The sequence below is a fragment of the Heliconius melpomene genome, chromosome 13, assembly GCF_056956725.1.
Source record: "Heliconius melpomene rosina isolate 202511_hmr_F chromosome 13, ASM5695672v1, whole genome shotgun sequence".
NCBI lineage: Eukaryota > Metazoa > Arthropoda > Insecta > Lepidoptera > Nymphalidae > Heliconius > Heliconius melpomene.
The window spans coordinates 13,071,617-13,099,027 of record NC_140401.1 but is presented as its reverse complement, the minus strand read 5'-3'; the positions used below and the strand labels follow the sequence as shown (position 1 = coordinate 13,099,027).

Below are 27,411 nucleotides of genomic sequence, written 5' to 3'. Positions count from 1 at the left end.
TAAGGAAATTAAACAACAAATAGTAATATGAAGATTTATTTAATTTCAACATTTCAAAGTGCAGAATTGAAAATAAATGTAAAAATATACAGATAAAGTACAATTACAAAGCAGTTAAATCAAAACAATATCAGTATTTGTATAATCACAAATTACACAAATTTACACTGTAATAGAAATCAAACCAGTCAAAATTTTTGCCGTTGTAATAATAAAATATTTTATATTTAAAACAGTAAAAATTTGATTAAAATATACTCATATTCTTATGGTGTGATAACATTAATAGTATAATCCATTTTGAGACATTGCATGTTAATTGTTAAGTGGTGAAACTAGATGCTGTGCTTTGTTTACCAGAGCAAAAAAATAATCATATTATTATTCTTCAAGTACAGATAGAATAAAAAACTTTACTGCTTACAATCACACATTGTCACACTGTGCCACAATGACCTCAAAGAACAAAGTATGGATACAAAAATGTATAAACCTACTTCCTTCAAATTGTGGTTCAATATTATAAGCATGTTTATGATACAATGGCATATATTGTATTAAAGGGAGCAAAGCTGAAACAAAATATGTGTTTCATATTTAAGTATTTGGACAATTGTTAAAGATGTATTCATGGCACAGTAGCATGCTATAAAAAAAGTTATAATATATCATAGGCAAAATAAATGAAACATTTAGATAAGAATAGATTAAATTATTTTCTTTTTATTTTTTTTCTTTTTCTTATTTTCATTAGCTTTCACAGAATCCAAAACCTTTTGAATAGATATTGTATAAAGATTGGCATTAATATTTTTCATTTTGTTTAACTCTTCCCTTAATTGAGCTTCACTTTCATTACCAATGTTTATTTCTTTTGGAACACTATTGTTTTCTACAACCGTTTCTTCATTATCTTGTATCTGGGGCCAGAATTTATTTTTTTTGTTTATAAGGATTTCAATTTCATTTACATCATCACTGTTATTTTCTAAAGTCCTATCTAAGCTATGAAGAATTATAGTTGGATTAAATTCCTGTTTATAAATTGCTTTGTAGTTAAGAGAGAAAAATGCATTAGTTATTGCTCCTTTATGTCTAAGAAATCTAACTGGCTGTTGGCTTGCAATATGCCACAGGATAACTTGTTCATCATTTGATCCAGACATCAATAATTCACCATTGAGTGAGACAGATAGACAGGAAACAGCTTTTGTATGAGAAGAGAAAACATCATGGTTTCCTCCATTATTTATAAGTATGTCTCTATTTCTAGGTGCATTTGTCATGCTTATTTTGTAAATCTTTCCTTCAGTGGATCCAACAAATGCATTCAATTCCAAAACATCTAGAGTAAGAGATGATAATGGCTCATCAAATATCAAATTTAAAAGCATTTCACCACATGTCATGTCGTAAATTTTACAAGATCTGTCACTAGAAACTGTAAATAATCTTCCATGCATTCCCATTTTACTTATATGCATATCAGTAACAGGCAAAGAATGGTCAGAAAGTATATAAACAGGATCATGTTGTCCTGCAGTTGTCTGAGTAACAAGTTCTATTTCAGGATTTGCAGCCACTGTGGCAAGAGACCACACCATAACCATTCCATCTTCAGCGGCTGATACAAAAAATCTACCATCACTAGTAAATTTTAATATATTCACCTTCTGGTAATGTCTATTAATTATTGTGAGTAGGTTACCTGACGCAATTTGCCACAGATAAATCTTTTCATCGATTCCAGCTATACAAAACGATCCATCTTGGGTTACAGCAAAGGAACTGGCTTTACCAGGTAATATAAAACGCATTCCTTGTACAGTCTGCTGTGAATTAAGGGGCCATATGTGTAAAACTGGTTTTGTTTTTTCTACTGCTGCTAAATAATCACTGCCTATTAATGAAAGTGTTCGTGTTTCAGCAGTCCCACCTCCTTTATAAGTCATCAAGTTAGTGCCGGTGTGGGGATCCCAAATACTGCACGTCCATAACGTGTTATTGGAATCACATGTCACTAGTACCTCTAATAAATTAGACATTATGAAAAAAAATAATTTCTATCATATAATTATTAATTAGGGAGTATTTAATAATAACAAAATGAAAGGCCATGTGGCCAGTCACAAATTCAAAACACTTGGTATTTATTTGACGTTTTAAATGTCTACACCATAGAGTATAGAGAGCATTTATAGATCCATGTAACTCTTAATCTTAAACTCTTATAAGTAACCCTGTAGGGCTGTATAGAGTATTATAATATTATGTTAGTTGCTGTAGGGATTTAGGGAATGAAGAAAGCCTTTCAATTGGCACGTTTGGAACATTATAAACTAAGAACACAATAGAAGACCCTTGCAGATTTTATTCAATTAATAATGCAATTGATCATGAATTATTCAAGAATGAAAGACATCTTTAATATCTTTATCATAACGTATAATAATAGGCAACTGGCAAGTACTACATACGGGAAATCTATTTAAGCGAATAGATATACCATATACAATACATATCTATTTATTAATTTCAATTACTTAGGTCTTATTCCAATTATTTATTGACTATTTAAGTTTCTAGAAATATATTCAAAATATATTTTGCGATATAATCAATGTATTTAATAATATACTTCGTTTAAAAATAAACTAACACAATTTTTTATCTATGCAACTTGCTATTGAGTGATATTATAACAAATAAGAGGATAGCTAGAGCTGATACGTGATTGGTTAAAATTTATACGTGGTATATTTTGACAATTCAGATCAAACTTTGGGACTCTGTGATTTTTATCCTCAGTAAAATCCTTTAAGTAAAAAAGTGTGCATCAAAAATTTTCATCATGTTTAAAAAGTAAGTGGAAATATATTCATAAAGTTATTTTATTAAGCCGTGTTTCGTACGATTTTTTATACTATTTTTAGGTTATACGGCTTTAGTGTTTGTCAAACGTTATATTGACGTAACATTTATTGACCAATCAGGGCAGATTTCCGGTATGGTAGGGAGTATAATTTGTGACGTTGTAATTGTGTAGTGAGGATACTAAACATTGTAAATATTTATCGAGTATAATTTTCTTACTCATATTTTAATAAGAAATTGTAACGTCGCCTATAGTTTATCTCCATCCAGCATAGTTATTATTATTATATATATTAATGTTTGCCCAATTTGCATATGTAACGTGTTAAATTAGGTAATGTTTCAAAATTTCCATAATTACTCCCTAATATTAGTACATCACTAAGCAACGATAAAATTTAATGTCGTTCGCACGGAAACACGCGTTCTCGCTTCTCGTATTGGTGCGAGTGAGATAGATATATTTCGAAAATAACATGGAGAATGGTTTCTTTCGACGATCCGACAGTTCTGTGCAGTGTGCAGCTGTTCTAAATTGATTGTTGTTTGACCAGTGCATCGCAACACTTTTAGACTTAGTATTTTATAATTCTGCATTTTAATGAGAACATTGACATAAATATACTTTATTAGAACCAAAATAACTGTGAACAAAAGAATAAAGTAACGTATGTGTTTTGTGTTTCCATTTCGTGACGTAACTGGATTTCTTGTTAACCGCGAGTAACTGTACTCAACCTGCAAACGAAGGTCGTATCTCTCGGATGGTTATTACTTTCGTATAGTTGCATAACGGTACATACACAAAATGTGGGAAGTTGACTCTGACACAGGGTCCCAAAGTGCGTCGTCGGATGGGCTTCGACGTCGCCAAGGATGGGACCCAGAGGCCGAGAGTTTGGCTTCTCAAATCGACGAACTCGACGAGGTGCTTGCGGAAGAAGAAGAAGGTTGTCCACTGCCTTCCACCCCAGAAGATCAACATTTACTCGATGCAGAAATGGCTGAAGTGTTGAAAGCTGGTGTGCTATCCGACGAAATAGACCTCGGTGCGTTGGCACACAATGCTGCGGAGCAAGCGGAGGAGTTTGTACGAAAAGTATGGGAAGCGTCGTGGAACGTATGCCACTTCAGACACCTGCCGCGTTGGCTACAAGACAACGATTATTTACACAAAGGCCACAGACCGCCACTTCCGTCTTTCAGCGCCTGCTTTGCTTCTATATTTCGCATCCACACTGAAACTGGCAACATTTGGACCCATCTGCTCGGTTGTGTGGCTTTCATCGGTGTCGCTATTTACTTCTTAACTCGCCCGTCTATTGAAATTCAAATGCAAGAAAAAATGATCTTCGGAGTGTTCTTCGTTGGCGCTATCGTGTGTCTTGGATTTTCATTCGCATACCATACATTGTACTGCCATTCTGAAATGGTGGGTAAACTATTTTCTAAGCTGGATTATTGTGGCATTGCTCTACTTATTATGGGGTCATTTGTTCCTTGGCTGTATTACAGTTTCTACTGCCATTATAGGCCGAAAATAATTTACTTATCTGTAGTGGTTGTGCTAGGAATATTATCAATAATAGTCTCACTTTGGGATAGATTCTCAGAGCCTCACCTCCGTCCATTGCGAGCCGGGGTGTTCATGGGTTTCGGTCTGTCTGGAGTAGTTCCTGCCATACATTATGGCATAACTGAAGGTTGGTTCAGTCAAGTCAGTATGACTTCTCTCTTCTGGTTAGTATTAATGGGTTTGCTATACATATTAGGAGCCATGTTCTATGCTCTGAGAGTGCCAGAACGCTGGTTCCCAGGTAAATGTGACATTTGGTTCCAGTCTCATCAAATATTCCATGTTTTAGTTATAGTGGCAGCATTTGTCCATTACCATGGGATCAGTGAGCTAGCATCCTATCGTGTTACGGTTGGGGAATGCTCCATGCCCCCCTCCTCCATTGCATTCTAGCCTCACCCCAACCAAATGTGATAGTAGACCATAGATAAATTTAAGTAGGATACAACATTTAATAGTTTCATTGTATATTTTTTTAAACAAGTAAATCTAACACAATTTTCTAAGTTTTTTACAAAACCAGCATATTGGTTTATTGCAGTGAGGCTGTTAATGATATTTGCAACTAAACAAATCCAAATTTGTTAGTAAATGGGAGTATGGAGACTAGGATTATTTTAATTTAAACTATTACCTTTATTTATTTTAGGTTTCTTAGATAATATAATTAGATAATTTTTCTAATGTCTCAGTCAGTTACTCAAATTACTCTGAATACACAAAAACCCCAAAACCACTAAGTTATAACACAATATAAAGCCTCTGCTATATTATAAAAACTTATTCTATACATTGTACTTAATTTACATAAGTTGTTTTATACTTCACACATAGATCACACTTACTTTTCTCAACTTTCAAAATCTAATTGTTTTCAATTCCATTTCTAGAAAGGATTGTTTCTTTTTAAAAAATATGACTTATTATTTACACTTTATATAATCTTACACTATTAATTGATAGTTTTAATATTTTACTTGTTTGAATCTCATAAATCAATATTTTCTTTATATTTGTTACACATTAGTTCTTTTCTATATGATAACTAGCTATATTTCAAAACAATTGTTTTAGATTCAAACATTAACAATAATACATTCCAACTGTGAAATAAACAACATAACAGACCTCTATGATTTATTTGTTTCAACTTAAATTATATTGATGTAAAGTAACAACTTGTATGGTATGAAACCAACTATTGTAATTTGGTATGTATTAGACATAATAAAAATTATATTCTAAATTGTTGTAAGTGTTCATAAATATAAATAAATATTTTATGAGATTGAAAATGGAAAATAATATTTGTAAATAAATATCTGAGCTCTGAACTCGTAAATACACTATTTTAAGAGATTGGCAAACGTAATATTAGTATTAGATAATAATGAAAAATAATTCAAGTGAACCTGGGCTTTTCTAATCTTGCACTTCTTTTTTATGTATGATGTGGCCGCTGTTTTGATTTTCAATTTTTTTAACATGCAATACATACAAGTCTATATCAATAATATGGAAAATGTTAAAAAAAGAACAGAATTTTTTATTGAAACTGAGTCTTATGTGACTTCAAAAGAAAGACAATATTTTTTCGTAGACATATTTTAAATAAAATTTAATTGGTGTATCACGAAATAAGAATTTCTTATGTTTTAATGTAGTGCACTTTTAAGCTCCATTTGTATTACATTACTTTTAGAATTCTTTGCTTTCTTTTTGATTGTTTTGTTAAATTCTTTGTTTGTTTGATGGGAATATGATTATTGCAATAAATAATAAATTATAGACAAAGTTTTATTTAACCAATCCCCATAGCACCTAAATTGCTTTAAATGGAAATATTTTAATACAAAATTGAGACATTCATTGTAATTAAATAAAATCATTTTATTTATTATTATATCTCTATTATTTTAAATTACAGTACAGACCATTTATGTTTATGAGCATATAATACAAATATTCTTTTATATGCATTTGAGTTGGCTTCGTAAAAAATGCGTAATTGGTTAAAGGCTTAGCAAGCTCTCTTTTTGTTAATTTTCTTTATTAAAAGGAAATAAAGTAAAAGTATAACTATATATAACTCATGATAATGTGAGTAAATATATATATTTATTTATTAATATATACTTTTCTTAACCGCACATAGCAGAGTGGACGTAGGGAACCTGGGAACCCATTAAAATACTTCCGTTTCCCAATTTTCACTGAACTACGGATGCATTACGAGTTGAGTGGCGGAACTCAACGCCGCGCTTTGCCTCGCTACCAAAACGAGGAAATGAAAATATTAAATATTTCTTTTAATAGAATGGGAATCGAACCCACAACCTGTCGTACTTGAGTACAGTCGTACACTTGTGCCCCTGCACCACGGATTCGCGGATCTTATGTTACGTAAAATAGGTATAATGAATGCTACTTCTTTCAACAGATTTTTATTTTACCTATCAACACAAAATGAATAAACTTGTGGCTAGATTCATATTACAATAGAAAATTAAAAAAAAAAATCAAAACATAAATAATAAATATTGAAATGAAAGCACAATTCAATAATTTTAATAAATATTTGTAATCTAATTTCATTCTATTTTAAACATGAAAGAAAAAGTACTATAAAAGAAAAAGTCAACACAAAGGCGGCTTTAAGATGTCACTGGCCGCAAAATTAGGCTTAAGAAATAACGGGTTAGGTCTAGTAAAAGTTTATCGTGAATAGTCAAACCCAGTAAGGCCATAAAAAGATTTTTATTTGCTCTGTCGGCAATTCAATGGAGTTTTTTTTGTGTTAAAATAAAACAGAATTGTTTGCATTTAATGTCGTCGTCGTATCGATTTTCTTTTTGAGTTTATGAGATGACATCCACTTGGTTTTTCTGTATTTTATAGTTTATACATAGAGAATTGAATGAAAAGAGTAATATTTCACTGACTTTTATGTTTTGGCAATGTATAAAATAAATGTTACGACAACATAGCTGAATTTACACGTTGACAATTTGTAGATTTTAATATTTTGACTAACGTTTATACAGATTTTTTTTAAAATAGTAGAAGAAATTTCAGTACAAATATATACCTATCGTTTACTTAGTTAATATATTTTTATCTGGGTTACCTTTTTGTAATGACTAATTTATGCTGAATACGAAAAATTTTAGGGAACAAATAATTCTAATTAGCAAAGTGACTGTTTACACAAGGCGATTCTCGATGGTAATGGATTCTATCGATCGTTTGACCTTGCCACCTAGGAAGGTGAATTAAAGGTGAACTAAGTATGGCTTACTAATTATTATATAATGTAAATATTTACATAATCTTTTAAAAATATATAACATTTCATAATATTTGAACGCTTAAAAATGTTAATTAAATTTTTGAGAAATTAATTTACACATGTTCCAATGCAGAGTGCAGTGGGGTACGATCGTATTTAGGGATATTAAATTTACTTCAGTATATTTAGTAAGTATTAACATATATTAATTCTTGTCATAGAAAATTAACGTAAATAGCACTTTAGTGCTTTAGACGACGGTTTGAACAGTAGTTTAAGTCCCAAATTTATCCTCTTGAATAAAAAAACACTTTTTAATTAAATATAATTTGGAATTCTCAAACGCTATTACTCATTTCTACACATAGGAGGTTATATAGAAAAGAAAACACTTGCTTTATTTTTCCATATTATTATAAATTGTACGTTAAAATGTTAATATTTTTACTTGAAATTTTGATACACTGATAGAAGCGTTTATAAGTTAATTAAAAAAAAAAACTATAAAATACAAAACGTTATATAAATGTATTGTAACGTATATATTCGAGTAGAACGATGTCTGCGCTAGCGTTAAAGTGCATCACAGGTGTAACTGGATACTTAGCTTTCACGAGAACTTGTTTCTTATAAGTACTCAGTAAGTTCAAAATATAAATTATTATACTCTCAGAACATAATACAATGTTATACAACATTCATTTCCCCACACGTAATGGGTGTGGGTTCGATTTCGGTTTAGAGAAATGTTGTAATTAACGATATTTTATGGGTCCTACGCCATTGTTGAACTAAGATTTTTTTAAAGATTTAGCTTAATATTGCTTATTTAATCTAATAAAATTAAGGCATCAATGCCATTTATCAGAAAAATATTTATTTACATCTTTAAAGTGTTCTATTTATCGTACGGGATAAGATGACTGTGTCCAAAGTAAATATCTACATGAGAATGTTGATAAACTATGAGGAAATCTGAAGATAATAGTTATCGGTGTGACCTCATTCTGTTTTTAGAATGACCAAATATACCTACATAATATCTTCAACTAGTCACCGTCGCTTTAATTTACTATGGAAATACTTCGAAACGTTAATTCGTAAAGTAAGACGGACTTTCTTTTTATTTAGATACAAGTGCGATCGGTTGAGCAATTTAACGTCCCACTTTTATATGTATTAACTGGGAAGTACTTCTAGTACTTTTAGTAGACGAGGTTCGAACACACATCGATCACGTTCAGTCAGGCATGTCGGTGTCCTGTGGGATGGCGTACGGGTAGTATGATTTTTATTGTTATATTCATGGGTGTAGGTGGAGACACTTTCCATGGGAGGCTGGACTAAAGTGGTTTACATGGTCTAACGATAATGTGGCATAAATTTTACATTTTATAGTATGTGTATACAGCTGTGGGGGGTGGGGGGAGGTATTTGTATAATTAATATATTCCCATTCGTGGAATATAATATAGGCTTTGCTTATTATGTTAGTTAAACGATATGTGTGCTTATGTACCTTTAATATTTTAGGTACCTATCGTTATTGGATTTTGCTAATTGTATCATAATTTGATTTTAAATTCTTTTCCCATATATGAGTAATATCGTGTTTGTAACAAAAAATCTAAAAACAGCGCGTTTGACAAAATAGCTTTGTGATTGTAGTGTTTATTTGAAAATGTTTTGTATATTTTGTAATATATAAGAAAATCTTAATATCTGTCTTTCAAACTCTTCTAATAAAATTATAATTTTAACCAGTAATTTAGAGAACGAAAATAAATTAAATTGAAAATAAATCGAAGGTAAAATAAATTAGAATGTCTAGCTGTACCTACGAACAATTGATGCAATTCTTTGAGATTGTTTGTAAATAAATATTTTAGTAATAACATTATTTACTCTGTGTTCAATTACAGAACCATACCTTGTTATATAATTTATGGCAACACCAAGTGAAAAATGTATGGCAATGCCTTGTTTTGCTCGAAAGTTACGAAGAAATATGCGACTTTTTTATGTTCCTACATTCCTCATTGTCGCCATATAGATAACATACATGTAATATTATCGTCTTACTATTAAAATAGTGGTGGAACCTAGCGTTGTACTTTATAAGCAAATGTGATCCAAAAAACGAGAATTTGTATTATTGGGCTTAAAATAGGTCCTTGAAGTTTTATCTGACATATTTAATATTCAGTTCATATGTTTGTTCAAAGTAGATAATAACCTTGTTTCAGTCTAGACAGTGAATTAGGAGAACGACTATATATATAATCCAGTTCGTATTGCTACATTAATTACTTTATACTTACTATGTATCTGTAATATAATGGGCAGAAAAAAAAAGAAATAATAACGGAAAAAACATAACTCTATTAGTTTTGGTCTGAAATAGGCACAACAGCAAAACTTTATGTTGAATAAGAGAATTTGATATTTACCGCATTTATCTTACCTAATCATAACATATAAAAATATCTTTGAATATTTATGTATTAGTTATGTATTTATTTATTTACTTTAATTACGAGAGAGGTAGGTTTATCTTTTTCATTAAAGTAAATTATTAAATTATGAGAGATTAAAAATATATAAATAAACCAAATATATAGGTAAATTATAAAAATAATAATTTATAATCACTTTAATTAATCATAATTTATTTATATCGCGTTAGATATAAGCGTTTTAAAAATAAACATCCATTAATTTGGATAGACGCCATAAGTTTCTGAAGAGTTTTTGATACATTACTTGTTTACTCTACGTTATATTATGTAAATATAAATAATAAATGTTTTTGTTGTTGCATACACTCGAAGTGTTGCGAGGTACCTGTGCCATAATAAATTGCGTAGCGACGTTTGTTTGTTTACTTGCTTAGTTGTTGAATTATTATCTATTGTTATATTTTATAAAGGCCCTAGTGGTTTGGAGGCACAGCGTCTGAATGTGAGCGTGGCTTGTACGTGTATTGTGGGTACGATCTCCGCTCGAGGAATGAATTATTTTCATTTTCTCGTTGTGGTAAGACGTGTAAACGCGAGGTAGATTTCCGCCTTTCAACACGCAGTGTCTCGAAATTTAAGTGGAAAATGGGGCACGTAGTGTGAAAATAATTAGGTTCCGTCTGCCTATCCCGATATATGTATATTATGTACAATTTGAACGAAAATACGATAAGACCTGAAATTAAGTCCAAAAATATGAGCATAAAAACCCTCGCTTATTGGAATTCGTCGAAATGCTCTAGGAGCCTTTAGGTTCGAGCCGTTATTTGACCAAAAACGTTAAATAAAATATATCCTAAGATAACTTTTAAGTGCAATGATTATCGATTTCGTATACATACACATATTGAAGAAATTAAATTATCATCTAGTAATTTACAGCATATAGTATTATTATCACACTAAGGTGTCCACAGAGTAATAATATTATCAAGAAGCGGTTAACGCTCTATAAAGCACGAGGGGTCGACATGTGAATGCCTAATGATGCGAGGAGCTGGTTTTAAGTCCTAAGCATTATTTAGGTTGATAATATTTTAATGTTTATAAGAGACTATAAAAAAATAGCTGATCTCGTATAAATTTAGGTGATTTGTTTGTCACTTTATTTAATTTTTTCGACGTCTGGAGTTAAATGTTACGTGATGCCTCGAACAGACTCAGTCTTCAATTTTTCATTTAAAAGGACATAAAGGTGTAGTTATTAGGAACAAATTAAATAAAAAAATTCGACTTCAAAATCTATATTTTTTATATGTTTGTATTTAGTAGTTTAAAGTAATTTCACATACTTACCTAGTCAGGTATTATTCAACCTCAATTCGTATTCAAATTTTCAGCCCGATAGGTTGGAAATTATCGGCTTAGAATTTCATTGCAAGAATTATTTAGTAGGTACCTATTGATTAGTTAAATACCAAACTTAATAAAAAATAATATTAGAATAGAAGCATACATTTATCTTCTGTGTAAATACGTAACACGTTAAAGTTTAAGCGTGTTGAAATTTGGTAAATTAATTTAAATTTAATAACCAACTTATTTTCTATATATTATAAGTAATTAAATCTACATACATCTAGAAATATCCAAGAAGAGTCCATAATCACAATCGACTTTAGATATAAATTCGGAAATACGGAACTAACTCTACGTTGTCCAATGCAATTTTTAATTAGTGCATTTATTTGCATTAATTATATTGACCTTTTTATTTATTTATATATAAATTAAATTTAGTTTTATCTTTTTAAAGACGAAGTTGTCTTAGTGTCCTTTTTATATTTCTTCACACGGAAGTTTACTAGAAGACCGGAACTTATGTAAATTAAATTCCGCATAACCATATTTGAAATTCTAAGATACGTTTTTGGTACAAATTGTTTGACTATTATAGATTTTATTTACGTCTTTTAACAATAAAATTGACCTTGTATTAGTTGATTGGTCAAATGACCTTTAGATTATGCAATAAAAGTTTGTTTTGTGTTTTATTAGTTTTCTAATTAAATAAATATTATATATAATATATAGTAAATATAATATATATTATATATAATATATATTATAGTAAAAAAATATTAAATAGGTAAATAGATCGAAATAGATTGTAGGTGTTGTAGGCAAGTTGATTTTAGAAATTCTTACCAAGAAAATGAAAAAGCTCTAAAGGAAGCTGCATATCATCGTGGTACAGTCATTACCAATAATTGAATATACAAGTAATCAAATTTCACGCTATGCTCTTACACGCTCTACGTACAGCAAATTAGAAAAGTTAGTGTTAAGACTTGTGTTAACCGTTCTCTGAGTTACTAGGTGTTGGTTGAATGGCGCAACTTAACGCCGCAACTTTTAACCTTCTACCAGAATGAGGAATAACAAATAATTCATTAATTCGAATGTCGTCGCACTGAGCACCGACAAATTCGAAACTTTTTAAATATCAAGCTATCGAATATCAAAGTAACGGATTATAGAGAAAGCGACGGTAACCTTTTTAAAAAACGATTTAGAAGCTCCGTAAGTCTAGCCTTTTGTGTTTCAATATTTATTACACTGTCTGGTGCTTATTGCGAAATGCCGACAAGTTTTCATAGCGGTTACTGGATGAGTTCAATTTTTATTGAAGAATAAGAAAAAAATAAGATCTTGTATAGGTACATGCGTCCATTACTCATGCATCATCACATAGTGGGTGCTAGATATAAATGGGGAAATATAAATGTAATTTTATTTTTACAATAAATGAGCTTATAAATGCAAAACGAGCGGCAACTATAGAAGAACTTTGTATCCCATTAGCTTTGAAATGGTGAACCCTAATTCATAATTGGGCCCCAGTACCTTTAAAATTCTTAATCCTAACGCATTCCAACGTCCAAATGACCCTCTTATTGTTTAAGTTACTTGTTTTCAAGTTCACTGCAAGGTCCTTAGTCTAAGGTTATAAGGAGGAGTGTTTGGCAGTTTATTTATAAATGTTATGTAAATTTGAATTTTTCTATATATAACGATAAACGAAACATGTTTATATAGCGGAAGGCTATAAAATGTTTATATCTTTTTATCAAGGTTAATGTGATAAGCTGTTTATTTGACACGATAATATAAAATCTTTTCTAATATTGTTAATTTTGTAAAATACAATAATTTTGCTTTTCGCTCAAAAAGAAATTACAGAAATTGGAATTATCCAAGAAAAAAATATCTTAAACTGGTTTGTTTTTCTATTATATATTAAATTTGTTAGCTTGTTTGTTAACCCATAGGAATATGGCCTTCAATTTGTATTAAAATATGTTTAATATATCCATATTCCTTAATAAAAATTATAAAATAAACTCAATAAATAAAAGAAAATATTTTCTTTAAAATATACCATACATCCGTGTTTCTTTGTAAGTGATCTTTGTTACACTAAATGCGCTAGTAACGGTTTCGCCTTACACGTCCATCCGCGTCCGTCGCATGTCGCATGTCTACTTTACCTTCCTTTATATGGGTTCCTTTAGTTTTTAAAAGAATTTTCTAGATATCTATTAAAATAGGATTATTAGAAGCCATCGAAAACTGCTGTGGCTTAGGCGTTCTTGGTTAAAGTACATTTTAAAATTTAAAACTGCAATAAGGTGATCCCCTCACAGTTTGAAGGAATTATACTTTAATTATTTTGCTCTCCCCGAACTGGCAATACAGTGAGGCTCTTAGTTTCTTTTGTTATTTGATGCAATACCAATATGCATTACATTTGGGAGAACGAACCCTTTTCCCACTGTCTGTCACGGAGCACGTAAGCTTTGGACTTCATTCTACAAACAATCTATTAGATTCGTTAAATCGGTGCCATGATGTATTTTTACGACCGCTTAGTTGAGAATTTTTAAATATTGAATACGCAAGTACCACCCAATCTTAACGAGATGCCATAAAATTAATTATAATTATAATTTAAAATTTACTTTCATTAGCTACATGTAGAGGTTAGTCGTAGCGCAGATGCATGTCTGAGGTAAGAGAAAACGAGAAAACTCCAGAAAACAATGGAAAATGAGGAACAGAATGTCGTAACATTATATTCCCTCTGCTTACTCTGCTCTGTGCGGAATGCAGCGTGAAGCTAAAAAAAACTGCATGTAGGTGCTGAGGTTTCGAAGGTGTTTCTAGAATGCATCGTTCAAAACATCGAAAATTGTGTAATGTAACCTTTGTTTATACTAAAAGATGCATAGAAGTTTCCTGGTATGAATAAATTAATATTATATTATCAAATTTTAAAACAGAATCTGTCTAGTAACCTTTTAAAGGTCACAACAAGTTGGCAAACAAGACTATTATAATATTCATTTTATAAATTTATGTAATATTCTGGACCAAGTAGTGGCAGTATTTTTTTATTTTTAAGCAGCCTAGGCAATGAAAACTTAAATTAGGTTACCTAGGGAGGTGAACATATTTTGACACATCCTTACTTTTTACTTGATGGAACCAAACGCCCCAATACTTCGTTATCAAACTGATGGAACAACTTTATTATAATTATGGCCAGTCGTGACGCAGGGGCAAAAAGTGAGACTGTAAACACGACTGGTTGTAGGTTCGATCCCCACTTGAGGAAATGAAATATTTATTTAAATTTATATTGTTGAGTTGAGTTCTGCCACTCAACACGCAATGCCTCCAGAATTCGGCGAAAAGTGGGGATCGGAGTGTCTTAAAATTAGGTTCCCTCTGCCTATCCTGCTTCGTGCGGGATACAGCGTGAAACTGATTTAATTAAATTTCTTCTAGCGAGATTCGGATCCCTAACAACATTCCTTGTTAATTTTGCATTATTTTAAATAGACTAAAATACGGAAAGTTAAAATGAAAATTGTAGTTTTTTCACAGGGGGAAAACCTAATCCCACTAAGCTATACATTGTAGTTAATCTCTCATGTAAAATCGACGATCCATAACTTCAGCAATAAACGCAAATCGGTTTTAGGTCAAGAGTTCGGTCAAGATAAGTTTAATTAAGAACTTATCTCCACGAGCCGGCGCTCGGGCTTCAATCAAGGGACAATTAGAGAGTGAGTGAAGATCGCTCTGTTATTTAGGATGTACCACGACCTTTGAGATTGGAGGCTAGCTAAATTATACATTAGAGGATGCTTGTATTTGTGAGATTTTCGTAATGAAATAGTTTGAAAAAAAAACTTGACTTAGAAAACATTGTCAACAAGTCCTTAGTAGGCCAAGTAATTGCCTTCTTATTTCATTTCAAATTCACTTCAAATTCATTGCAGAGGGAGTTTGGTGTAAAGATACTCCGCTCCCCATTTTCCGCCGATTTATGGGGGCATTGCGTGTTGAGTTGCGGAACTCAAGATCGCGCTTTGTCTTAATACCAAAGCGAAATAAAGGAAATATTTCATATTTCATTTTCTCGAGTAGGAATCGTACTCATAACCTTTCGCTCTCGTTGTCAAAGTTGCACTTGATCCCTACTACGACTGGCCTCCTTAAATCAAGCAATTTGAGCTATAAGTCTTAATTTAGATCGATAAATCTTATTTCCATCCTGGCCGTTCTTGTTATTAAAAAAAATGTAATACAGCAAAATAAACTGTATTCGTCGTTGTCTAGCAAAATATTTCTTTAGAAAACTCAATAGATATCTCGTCATGTGCATTCGTCCGCGGCCGATTGGTGATCAATTATATCAATTAAGATCGACGAGACAAGTATGAAGCAAGTTTTATTGGTAGCATAAAAGACTGCACTAGTTAAAAAATATTTGTTGCAATATACGTACATAGTATTGTTTTGCTAGTTACTGGGTACAGCTAGGTACAGCTAGGTACAGCTAGGTACAACTAGGTACAGCTAGGTACAACTAGGTACAGCTAGGTACAAATAAGATATAGGTACACATAGTGTGTTATTTGTTTTGACGCCTTGGAAAATCCTTTAGATATTTACAGGGAAGGTAAACTTAATGAAGATGTGGTTAGTAATATTTCAACATGGTTTTTCTGGGGGCTATATTGTATAGCGTGCAATTTTTAGATAGGTACCTACAATAATTTGTGTTTTTATACATTAATATTTTTACAATTATAAGGATATCGGTATGAGAAGAAATTGCTGTGATATGAGAGTAAAGGGTTTAAGGGACCTCTTTAAAATTCCTCTGTCTACCAATATTTTGATAAATATTATTTAAATAACCATAGTATATGTGCATTTGATAACAAAGTCTTACAAAAAAGTAAATATATTTTCTTTTTTAAGCATAACGCTGTATGCCGCACATAGTAAGGGCGGATTGACCTGGGAACTTAGGGTTAGGACCTCGTATTAGTGCGTAGGTAAGTAATACTACCTAACACTAAAATGAATACGAGAATTTTGTTAGGAGAAAAATACTAGGAAGTGTTTTACTGAAATGCGTAGGTAGTGCTTACTTAGGAATTTGTACAATCAATATTGAGTACACAGATAAAAAAATATCGTGTCCCCAATGAACACCCCACAGATATTGGTGCCGGAAAAAGATTTCAAAATTTGTAACAAACAATTGTGTTTGAGATAACGACCACTTCTTATCAGTTTATTGATAAGAAAATAATATTTATTTCTTTGTTATTATTTGTATAGGTTTGTGTTATAAGCAAAAGGGTGCAAACGAAATAAATATTTTTTCAAGGAATTGCATGCTGGTTGACCTTATTCTACGCTGAGCCCTATCCACGCAGACTAGACGAAAATACAGTAACATAAAAAAAATCAGCTTCCCGCTGTATCTCGCACACAGCAGGGTAGGCAGAGGGAACCTAGTGTTAAGACACTCCGTTCCCTACACTCTGCCGAATTCTGGAGGTATTGCGTGTTCAGTGGCAGACTCAACGCCACGCTTGCCTCGACACCAGAGCGAAGAAATGGAAATATAAACGTAAATAAATACTTCACTTCCTCGAGTGGGGGTCGAACCCACAACCGTCGCGTTACCGGCTTCAAATATCTACCTTATAACCTTATTAAAATAAGAATTAAATCGTTTTCTATTGAATATAATTTGTCAACAATACGACGATAGTGCATAACTGTATCTATCAGTTATTTTTAACCGACTTCTGTAAGAAAAGGAGGTTATCAATTCGACTGTATTTTTTTATTTTTTTTTATTTATTTTTTATTTTTTTTTATGTTTGTTACCTCATAACTTTTAACTGGGTGGACCGATTTTGATAATTTTTCAAAATTATAAAATCTTTATATAATTATTTTTCACGGAAGAAGAAGTCGGTTTTTGTTTTTGTTAAAAATTAATTTATCCATATATGTAAGCATGGTTTAAAATGGTATTTACCTCATTTCTATTAGTTTTATAGCAATTTTAGTTTAAAATAGTTCTCGAGTTATATAATCATACAAATTTTAACACAGACGTGGGCGGTAGTCGGTACACGTGAGGCGGCCAACACGTGCCTCCGCCCGGCATTGAACGCAATCCGTCTGGCGAGCAGTGACGTAGGGTTGCGGATTATTTAATTATTTATACTATTTTTATTATTTACTATTTTTTATCGATTTTATGCCTTTATGTGCTAATTCATTTCTTTTTAATACATATTTGAGATGATTTGTAGAACAAAAATTACTAGTCTAGAATAGTTCTATTGAAGTTTTTTTCCATGAAAGTTGATATGTTTGACATTTTTGGTTAAATACGCGCTCTGTCGTTTGAAGAGTTAAAAGCCTTTTTATTAACATAGTACTGTTAGGTCGAGCTCTAACTGAGTAACAGTATAATAAAATCTGACAATTTGAGTTACACGCATTTCAAATTATTGCAGGATAATGGATCTTGGCAAATACTTAAATGGATGTCGATTTGGTAACCATGATTCACTCCATGTTTTTTAGTAATTTTTGTGCACTTATTAAGAAAACGTATAAAAATTTTAACGTAGCGGGATTTGAACCTGTGTCTCTTTCTGGACGATTTCTAAAGTTTCTTAATAAGTATTTTTTTTCTAAGGTCGGAACACTTTAAAAACGTTTATAAAATTTTAGCCCACATTGAATATATATTAAAAATACGAAAACTCCGGCACCTGTACGTTATCTAACATCTATTGTTCAAAATATTATATGTAAATTTGTTTTGTTTGAATGAATTCATTAAAAATAAACTTAAATCAAAAATATTATAGTTTTCGCTGTTAACGTATCACATTATGACTTTTTGAACTATTTTTTTTGTCTTGTTATTAGTAATAAATAGCTAAAGAAAAGAAAGAACGATGTTTTTTCTTTATAACATCGTCTTTGTCTCATTTGTAAGTGTCGTTCTTATTTTATCTGTGTCATTGATTGATTGTCATATTTAATTTTAATTACTTTTAATCAGCCCTACTGTTTTAGATAGATATTATCGTTTCTTTATCTTATCTTAATCTATTTATTTTTTCGTTTAAATATTTTTATATTTTTTTTTGTGATAAGAAATTAAAACGACGTTTGACCAATATAATTATTATGTTAATAAAATATATTTAATCTTTCTCTTTTAGTAGGTATTATGTTTGAAACTGTTAAAAATCTAGTTTATCTTTGTTTGTTATAAGATACCAGTTTATGTGGAATAAGCTTTTGCATATTTATCATGATGATAATATGGATAGTGAATTAATGTTAATTGCAGTGACTCACTTCTTGTCGGGCTCCAAGTATCTTTTAATGAATTGCTGATTTTAAATGTTGATTTTACTTTCACTGGAGTGAATAAATCCTTACTTTACTCACATTTTATGCTTATTTAAAAAAAAACTAGGTAATTTTTTTTTATGAATTTTCCATTGTTATTGGATATCTTGTGTGAATTATAGCGTTTTTTTCCCTTTTGTGTCTGTGGGCTGTAGATATTAACTAACTAGGAGTGGTGGTGTCGGCCTTGAATAGCAATTGTGAGACCGTATGGAACAAAAACATTGTTTGCTATCGTTTGCGTAACTGAATAGTGAATATTACGTTTTTCCGTCGTTGGTATTCTTCTTTCTTAACATAGCTTGTTTTATATGGGTATATGTTTTATATGGACATAGAAATATTACCGCATGGCAGTTATTAGCTAAGTAAGAGTTTAATTAATTTTTATTTTCAATTTCACGCTATATCTGCTAATAGCATATTACACAAAGCATAGTAGTAAGAGAACACCTACTTATTTCTTCAATTTCTATTAGAATTTGAGACATTGCATTTCCCTAATTAGAGATTGAACTAGTCCACAATAATCGCGATTATAGTCGAATTCCCACTGCGCTATGATGGTGTCTAAATAAATTTGTTATTCTTTATTAATAGGTACAGGCTTTTCATCGGTAAGGAGGCCAAAAATTTTGAAAATTTTGAAACATATGCTTTTAACTTCATTGAATTATGTAATTTGCAAATTGAGTTGCGAGACTTTACATTTTAATGTTATACCTAGGCTAGACCCAGTTAAATGACTAACTTTCTCTTTAGTGAAATTCAAATACATAACTGTACCTTGCATACACACTGTTGATGTGTGTGATACGTTAGTTTCAATAACAACATTTTACATTAAAATAATTTATTTATTTAAAAACTGAACGCGATAGCTGTAAATACGATTCTCATTTGCATGGTGTGAATTACATATGTTCATTTCCTCGTTCTGTCGCTGAGTTGAGTTACGTGTATGTTTCGAAAAAAAAAAGACGGAAAGTGGGACGGATAGTTAACAATACCAGACACCATGTGTACACACTATAATATATCTATTTAGTGTAGACAGACAACACTATAATATATTTATTTCGTTTAAGTTTAATAGCTTAGTTGTAGCGTAGGCCTAGGTTGAATTTAAAATTTTCATTTCCTGGCTCCAGTAACGTCTAAGCGTCTCTTTCCTCCTCCGGCAGTGCTTCCGGAATTCGGCGGAATGTAGAAAACGGAAATTTCTTAATAGGCTCAAAGTGTCTTTTCACTAGGTTTTTGGGTTTCATTCTGCCTGCGGCCCTGCTAGGTGAGTGATACAATGTGAACCTAAGAGAAAACCTAATAGAAAATAATGTTTAACTGTTAAAATGGCATATTTTTTAACGATTATATTTGTAACAGTCTTTATTTTGTAACGCTATTTGTAATACTGTATATTAATTGATATTCGCTTGCTTCGGTTGGTACACACGAAGGCAAATGCACGCGAATAAATTATTATGATAGCATACGAGTAAATGTCGGTCAAACGATTCAAAGTTAAATGCATTCGTTTCTCAAACATAATATAAAACATAGAATCTACTAAAGTAATCTAATTTTTTATGCCAATATTTTTTATTATTTTTTATATTAAAATTTTCTTGTGAAAGGTATTGAATTGACCTATATAATAAACTAAAGAAGTCGATGACATCATTTTATCGATTTTATGTACGAGTCAAGCTCTGAATCCAGTTAAGCTCTTATAGAACTTTTAACTCCCGCCTAGAATAGATGTACTGACTACTTCGAACTAGATCCCCCCACTGTGATACTGTGGACTGTGTGGTCGGTGTTGACATTGCCGTGTTATATTTAACCGACTTTAATGAAAAAGGAAAGTTTTACTTAAGTTGCGTAAATACCTACTCGCTTATTGTGTAAATTATAATGTTTTACACAATTTATTTTTTATGGCAGTTATATATTTTATAAATATTTTATTTGCATTGTTTTCTTATCCAGTTAGTAGTGTTCCAGCTTGTTGCTAAGTGTTTCTACAGGAAATTTTGCGTAAAACGTTTTTTAATAAGTTTTTATATATTAAAAAAAAATAAAGCTCTATTATATTTATTTAGCAAGCTTAAGATGATATAATGCCTTGATTACTGCATGTTTATCTATTAAACGATTGACTATCAGATTAAATGGTTTTAGGTTCCTAAGAACCTCTTTTCACTTTTAACGACATTACTGATATAGATAAACATCCCACACATATAGGTTAACGACATTTTTTTTAGGTTCTATGCCATATGTGAGGACTGTGTAGCTCCTCCTATTGTTTTTATAGTGTTCACAGAATAGATTTACCTGCAAAGTTTCAACTGTGTAACTCTAAAAGTTTCATAATAAAGAGGCTGTAAAATACAAAAGGATATACAGCAGACATGATAAATCTATAAGGCTTCCGTTAACGTCTACGGAAACCTTAAAATGCCTGGTGGAACGAAAAAAGTACACAGAAAAAGTTAGCAATTTTCATATTTTTCAAATCTACTGTACTTGAGTATGTTTAGAACGAATGGAAAGACGCAGTTGCGAAACGTATTTACGCGTGATCGAAATATCATAGAAGCCATTGCAATAATCAACACGTGCTCGGGGAAATAATGCACGCTCGTCATTGACCTGATGACCTATATTGTCTAATCTTTAAGCAAAAGCTGAAAGGAATATATGTAAATGTATCAAATTTATCGCGTAGCTGAGATATGTATTTTTAGTTTTCATTTGTTTATATGTTAGCAAGTGCACGCTGTATCCCGTATGTAGGAGGGTAGGCAGAGGTTTTGCCGATATGTGGGTATTGCTTGTTGAGTGGTGGAACTCAACGGCGTGCCACCAGAGCAAAGAAAATGGAAATATTAAATATTTCATTTCATCGAATGGGAATCGAACCCACAACCTGGCGTATTTACAGTTACAATTTGTGCCCCTGTGCCACAAATGGCCATTGGTCTTTAAAGCATTTTGGTTTATAAAGGTGGAAGATGAAAGATTTAGTGAAGCATTAGATTTTTTTAGTTTTTATTTAATATTTTTGCAATTAAATAAAAATATATATTTTCTGTTTGAAATTATCTTTAAAATTAACATTACAAGTACAAATAGCTATATAAAAACATTACTTTAACCAACTATTACTAAAATAGGATAACTGCTAACATATAGAGCTAAACTAAAAAAGAAATCACATATAAACTAAAAATTCAATATATTAGTGGTATATAAACGATTGTCTCACAGTATCGCATTGCTCTCCCTCGCCTGTGGCCTCAGGCCAGGCCTGGATGTGGGGCGCGGTAATTGACGCTACGAGTACGTCCACGTACTAACTTTCAGTCAATTTGCTATTGAGACGCAAATTGAATTGTATGGGTAATGTTTAACTAAATCTATATATGTGTTATGTACCAATACTTAGATTGGATTGGATTCCACAGTGGAATTCCACTCGGATTAAAAATGGTATTATTTATGGTCATACAAGTTTATACTTTTATTAGACAAGTACACCAATTTTTCTATCTTTACACGCAATATATCTGTTATCCTATAACTTTAATATTATAAATGTGAAAGTTTGTGAACATGGCTATGTGTTCCACTTTCACGCTAATTATTGAACGGATTTAGATGGAGCTGATTTTACTTTGCAGCAATATAGCTTATATATCAGAATACACATTGGCTAAAATTTGTGTAAAGATTTCGTATAATTTGTCTATAATATAATAGAAAATTTAAGCGGGCGAAGCTGATCTAGGTCGCTAGTCTACCATATACTAAAGGTCCGTAATTTACTGAAAATGGAGAACTGAGTAATTTATCTATACTTTATATATTTGAGAAACATTAAATGTGTTTTAAATATTCTTGTGTGCAATTTAAATCTACATATAAGCAACCTTTGCTGACTATATCTATTAATAGTTAATACTACATTCTTCATTATTTCATTCATTTTTTTGGTAAGGATTTAAATAAACTTCACAAATTCCTGTTTTTTAAATGTTTATTATCTATTTTTCAGATTCGATGAGAAAGAAAGCATTTCGGGCGTACAACAACTCAAGTCATCCGTACAAAAGGGTATCCGTTCCCGTCTTCTGGAGCTGTACCCGCATTTAGAAAACCACATTGACCAGGTTCTGCCAAAGAAGGATACGTTTAGAATTGTGAAATGGTAAATTTATAGCAATATATTAAAAAAAAACAAGTCTACGCTTTTTCCCACATAGCAGAGTTAGGCAGAGGGAACCTAGTGTTAAGATCGTCCCACTTTGCGTCTAATTTCAGAGACATTGCTAGTTAAGTGGCGAAACTCAACGCCAGAGCAAATGAAAGGAATTAAATATAATCGTTGGGGATTGATATCACGACCACTGTTTTTACAGTCATAGCTGTTCCACTGAACGACCGCAATATATTATTTATATAAATATGTTTTAACTGTACTGAAAATTAATATTAAAACAATAAATAAGAATGCACTAGAATTGAAAAAGCTATAACATATAAAGAACGGCGCTACCAATATGATTTAGGGCTTATTTTAGTAAGTACGTATGTAAATGTAAGTATTTATACTGGAAAAATTTTATTATAGTATTTGACTAATAAAATTAACCGCGTGGGTGGCGTATAACATTTCAATATGTCTAAGCATAAAATGACATGGTACTCTATGTTACAATAATCATAAAGAACAAAATGCGATAGAAGAGCTTATGACTAACAACGATGTATGACAGAATGACATTATAAGATTAGATATACTGTATAATGTGACCATTCTTTCTTCGGCTCAAAACAGGATTTATAATTTTTAATTGGTTTTCATCATCATCATCATCATCATCAGCCTGTCCTCGTCCACTGCTGGACATAGACCTCACCAATGGCACGCCACTTAGCTCGATCTTCAGCTCTTCGCATCCATTGGTTTTATAATTTTAAATTTCTTGATCATTGTATAAACCTTTTCCAACCTTTTCGCTTTCGTAATGGCGTACTGCGATATTCGCTCAAAGTGTTTCGACCGACAAAATTTAAGTGTGATTTGCCAAAATGGGATATTTGTACGTCCCGGTGCCATGCTAGGGGACACCGGGATACACAAGCGAAAAACGGGACAGTCCCCTTCTAAATGGGACGTCTGGTCACGTTAGCTGTAGGTACATTATGACGATCGTCGGCTGGAGGTCAATTATAATATTCCATGACGTTTCGAATGTAATATTTGCGTTGTATGTTACGATTGCAATTATAAATATTATCAATTATATATCTAAATGGTATATCTTCGTGTCTTCCACATTTATCGGGAAAGCCCTGGAATTTAGTAGCCTGTATCAGCTGTTATCTTTAAATCCAGACAGATACGATAAGGTGGCTATCTTAATGCTGCACTTTGCCTAATCAAATCGATGATGATATCTTCAACAATCCCTAAAATGGAAATCGGATTCATAAACATCCCGTGCTATCTTAAATAGACATTGTATTTAACTATTACTAAACTATTGTATCTGTTTAGTAAATTGTTTAGAAAAGTTTTAGTTACTCTATAGGTACTATAAAAAAAATGGTGCCTTTTATTTTTAGGCTATAATTTTAATGTGTGATCTATCCGTTTTTATCTAATGTACTTTTTTAAGCCTACAAGATTATAATACTTTATTTGGTATCACTAAATGCCGTATTATGGTATCATCCACATTTTAGGATTAACTGCGTAAAATATAGACAGCGATAAGCGAAAAAATAAAGTAGAAGAAAATAATTAAATATGCGTATATATTAACATAAATTATGTTGTTTTGTTTTTAATAGCAAAGAAAAAAAAACCATTTTAGCTATAAATATTTGATAAATTATTAATAGCTGAAATGTTTATTTAAAGTATCTAAAAACAACTTCTCTTATTATATTTAATATTAATTTATTTTATTAAATTTTTATTTTTTCATTTGTCCCCAAAGTACTTATTTGATAACCTACAAAAACTCTGTATGTGTAGGTAATATTCCAACAAAAACGATAAGAATACACTTATTAAGTTAATTACAAAAACATTACGTAGGTAAAATTAAAAATAATACATAATTGTTTTTATTTTATAATATATATGTACTTAATTAAATTCCTTTTGAATTATTTAGTTACGGTGTACGAATTTTATGAATGTAATTAAAATAATATATCTGTAAATATATACTTAGTGTTTTTTTCAATACTTTTTTTATCCTTCAGGGGTAGGGGTAGATAAAGATATTTGAATACCTCCTTATCACGATTTTCGTTTACTTTGCAAAATTCAATATTTATTTACCTATATGGATATCTTATAAGAAAATGCTTAATTAGTTATTAGCTTTTTTTATTTTAAAATATCTTCGTGATTCTTGTACCTATGTTCACATAGGTCTGGGATGATGAGACCAGCGATTAAATTATCTGTTTTGAAGCTAAGCGTCATACCTGCTATAAATAACACTCTACTCATATTACATCTCAAGATGACCATATGTAGTAATTTCCTTTTTTATATACGCGCGTATGTTATAACATATGCAGTTTAGAAAAACAGAATGTACTAATCTATTGTCATCTTAAACTATTCTGTAAACATAAAATTAATGCTGAGGCCAATCAATAATTATTAAATTTTTATCCATATAAACATTTTGAAAGCAAAAATATTTCATTTATTAGTAGTGATGCAAGTGCTTTACTGAAAATTCTACTTCGATTTTGTTTATTAATATACTATAAGTAGATATGTGAGGAATATGGAGAAAACACAGATTCTATTCAATGTGCTATTAAAGTTAATATGGATATATAATATATTAAATTAAACTGTTTATTTTTCAGTCACGACCATTTGGAAATTATGGTCAATAGTGCTGGGGAGCTGCTTTTCTTCCGTCACCGTGAAGGCCCATGGATGCCTACATTAAGGCTTTTGCACAAATGTATGAAAATATCTATTAATAACAACTATTAATTATACATAATCATATAATATCATATATCTTCATCATGTTTGTTTTTTATTAAAATAATATTTATAGTTAAAATGAGGCCTAAATAAATATATCGAAGCCATCGAGGCGCAGCGGCACAAGGGTGGGACTGTAACGCGACAACGGTTGTGAGTTCGATCGCTCTGGTGTCAAGGCAAAGCGCGGCTCCCCCTAGGATCTCTAAGCCGATAGATCAATATTTATAATAAAATGTTTCGTTTCAGATCCATTCTTCCTACCAATGCAACAAGTAGACAAAGGTGCAATACGTTTTGTACTAAGCGGTGCTAATATAATGTGCCCGGGTCTAACATCTCCCGGGGCAAGGATGTCGAGTGTAGAGAAGGGTAGTGTTGTAGCCATTATGGCGGAGGGGAAGGAACATGCGTTGGCTGTCGGCATTACGTCTTTGTCCACTGATGACATGTGAGTATAAAAAAAACGTATGTCTTTTTTTACTGTCATGGTGGATAGATTTTCTCTTTTTTTCTGTCCACCATGAAAAAGAAGCAGAATTTTCACTATTACTGCAACTACGTCTTGCACTGTATTTGCCTATTTAGAACTGTTTTTTTAGCTTCACGCTATATTCCGCACATAACAGGGTAGGCAAAAGGAACGTTGTCGAGGCTCTCCGTTCATCACTTACCGCCGAATTCTGGAGGGGCCTAAAACTGAAGCTGCTAAAATTGATGTATATTTATATAATACTTTCTGTTTCAGAGCTAAAGTGAACAAAGGTGTAGGAGTAGAAAACTGTCATTACCTCAACGATGGCCTCTGGCAAATGAAACCAGTGAAATAAATTGCTCCACAAATGTATCTTACAATTTAAAATTATGCTAAGCTTTTCTTTTATAACAATAAAATAATAAATGTTCCCTTATGTTTTATTTGTACCCATTTCTTAACAAACATGTTAAGAAATCTATAATTATACAATATAAATAACATCTACAGTAATATTTTTGAATGGTTGGAAATGGATATTAAAAAGTATCTAAATGAAAAAAGATATTAATAATAATTAGAAACTGAAAACGTTTGTTTATTGCATTTAATTATATTCAGTTTTCTTTGTCACTGGTTCATTTGCCAGCAACTATATTTTTACCATCAATATTATTTTTTTATTTATAGTATAGCTTGCATTACGCTCTTGAGAAAAGTGCAGAAATTTTCATACTGAAAGTTTCAATATAGTGGAAGCGTAAAAATTAAACTTATTTTGGTAATTATAAGATTAGGCATAAAATATAACATGAAGATAATTTTTATATTGTTAATATAAAGTAATATAATTTTATATTTAACAATTAGGTAGCTCCATAGTTAAAAATT

At 31.2% G+C, this 27,411-nt stretch overlaps 3 protein-coding genes across 4 annotated transcripts; 2 read left to right on the top strand and 1 right to left on the bottom strand.

The window, feature by feature from the left end:
• Positions 1-697: 697 nt before the first annotated feature.
• Positions 698-2,180, bottom strand: LOC146533025 (WD repeat-containing protein 18). The gene has a single exon (XM_085196452.1). It carries the CDS (start codon positions 2,043-2,045, stop codon positions 708-710), a length of 1,338 nt encoding a protein of 445 aa, XP_085052578.1. The 5' UTR covers positions 2,046-2,180; the 3' UTR covers positions 698-707.
• Positions 2,181-2,700: 520 nt separating this feature from the next.
• MCTS1 (malignant T-cell-amplified sequence 1 homolog) lies at positions 2,701-26,951 on the top strand. Of its 2 annotated transcripts, none has more exons than XM_085196455.1 (5): positions 2,701-2,862; positions 23,073-23,225; positions 25,919-26,019; positions 26,295-26,496; positions 26,794-26,951. In XM_085196455.1, the coding sequence occupies exons 1-5, from the start codon at positions 2,852-2,854 to the stop codon at positions 26,873-26,875; spliced, it is 549 nt and encodes a 182-aa protein (XP_085052581.1). In that variant the 5' UTR covers positions 2,701-2,851; the 3' UTR covers positions 26,876-26,951. The 2 variants fall into 2 exon arrangements, with proteins under 2 accessions (XP_085052581.1, XP_085052580.1); XM_085196454.1 differs by lacking the exon at positions 2,701-2,862 and adding an exon at positions 8,928-9,018.
• AdipoR (adiponectin receptor) lies at positions 3,304-6,238 on the top strand. The gene has a single exon (XM_085196453.1). The coding sequence runs from the start codon at positions 3,683-3,685 to the stop codon at positions 4,841-4,843; it is 1,161 nt and encodes a 386-aa protein (XP_085052579.1). The 5' UTR covers positions 3,304-3,682; the 3' UTR covers positions 4,844-6,238.
• Positions 26,952-27,411: the final 460 nt, after the last annotated feature.

Bases quoted from the DNA above. Each gene is read 5' to 3' on its own strand.
- LOC146533025 (XM_085196452.1), bottom strand. From the start codon at position 2,045: ATGTCTAATTTATTAGAGGTACTAGTGACATGTGATTCCAATAACACG.
- AdipoR (XM_085196453.1), top strand. From the start codon at position 3,683: ATGTGGGAAGTTGACTCTGACACAGGGTCCCAAAGTGCGTCGTCGGAT.
- MCTS1 (XM_085196454.1), top strand. From the start codon at position 8,990: ATGTCGGTGTCCTGTGGGATGGCGTACGG. The intron at 9,019-23,072 runs GTAGTATGATTT...TCTATTTTTCAG, and splicing joins TCCTGTGGGATGGCGTACGG to ATTCGATGAGAAAGAAAGCA. The intron at 26,020-26,294 runs GTATGAAAATAT...GTTTCGTTTCAG, and splicing joins ATTAAGGCTTTTGCACAAAT to ATCCATTCTTCCTACCAATG.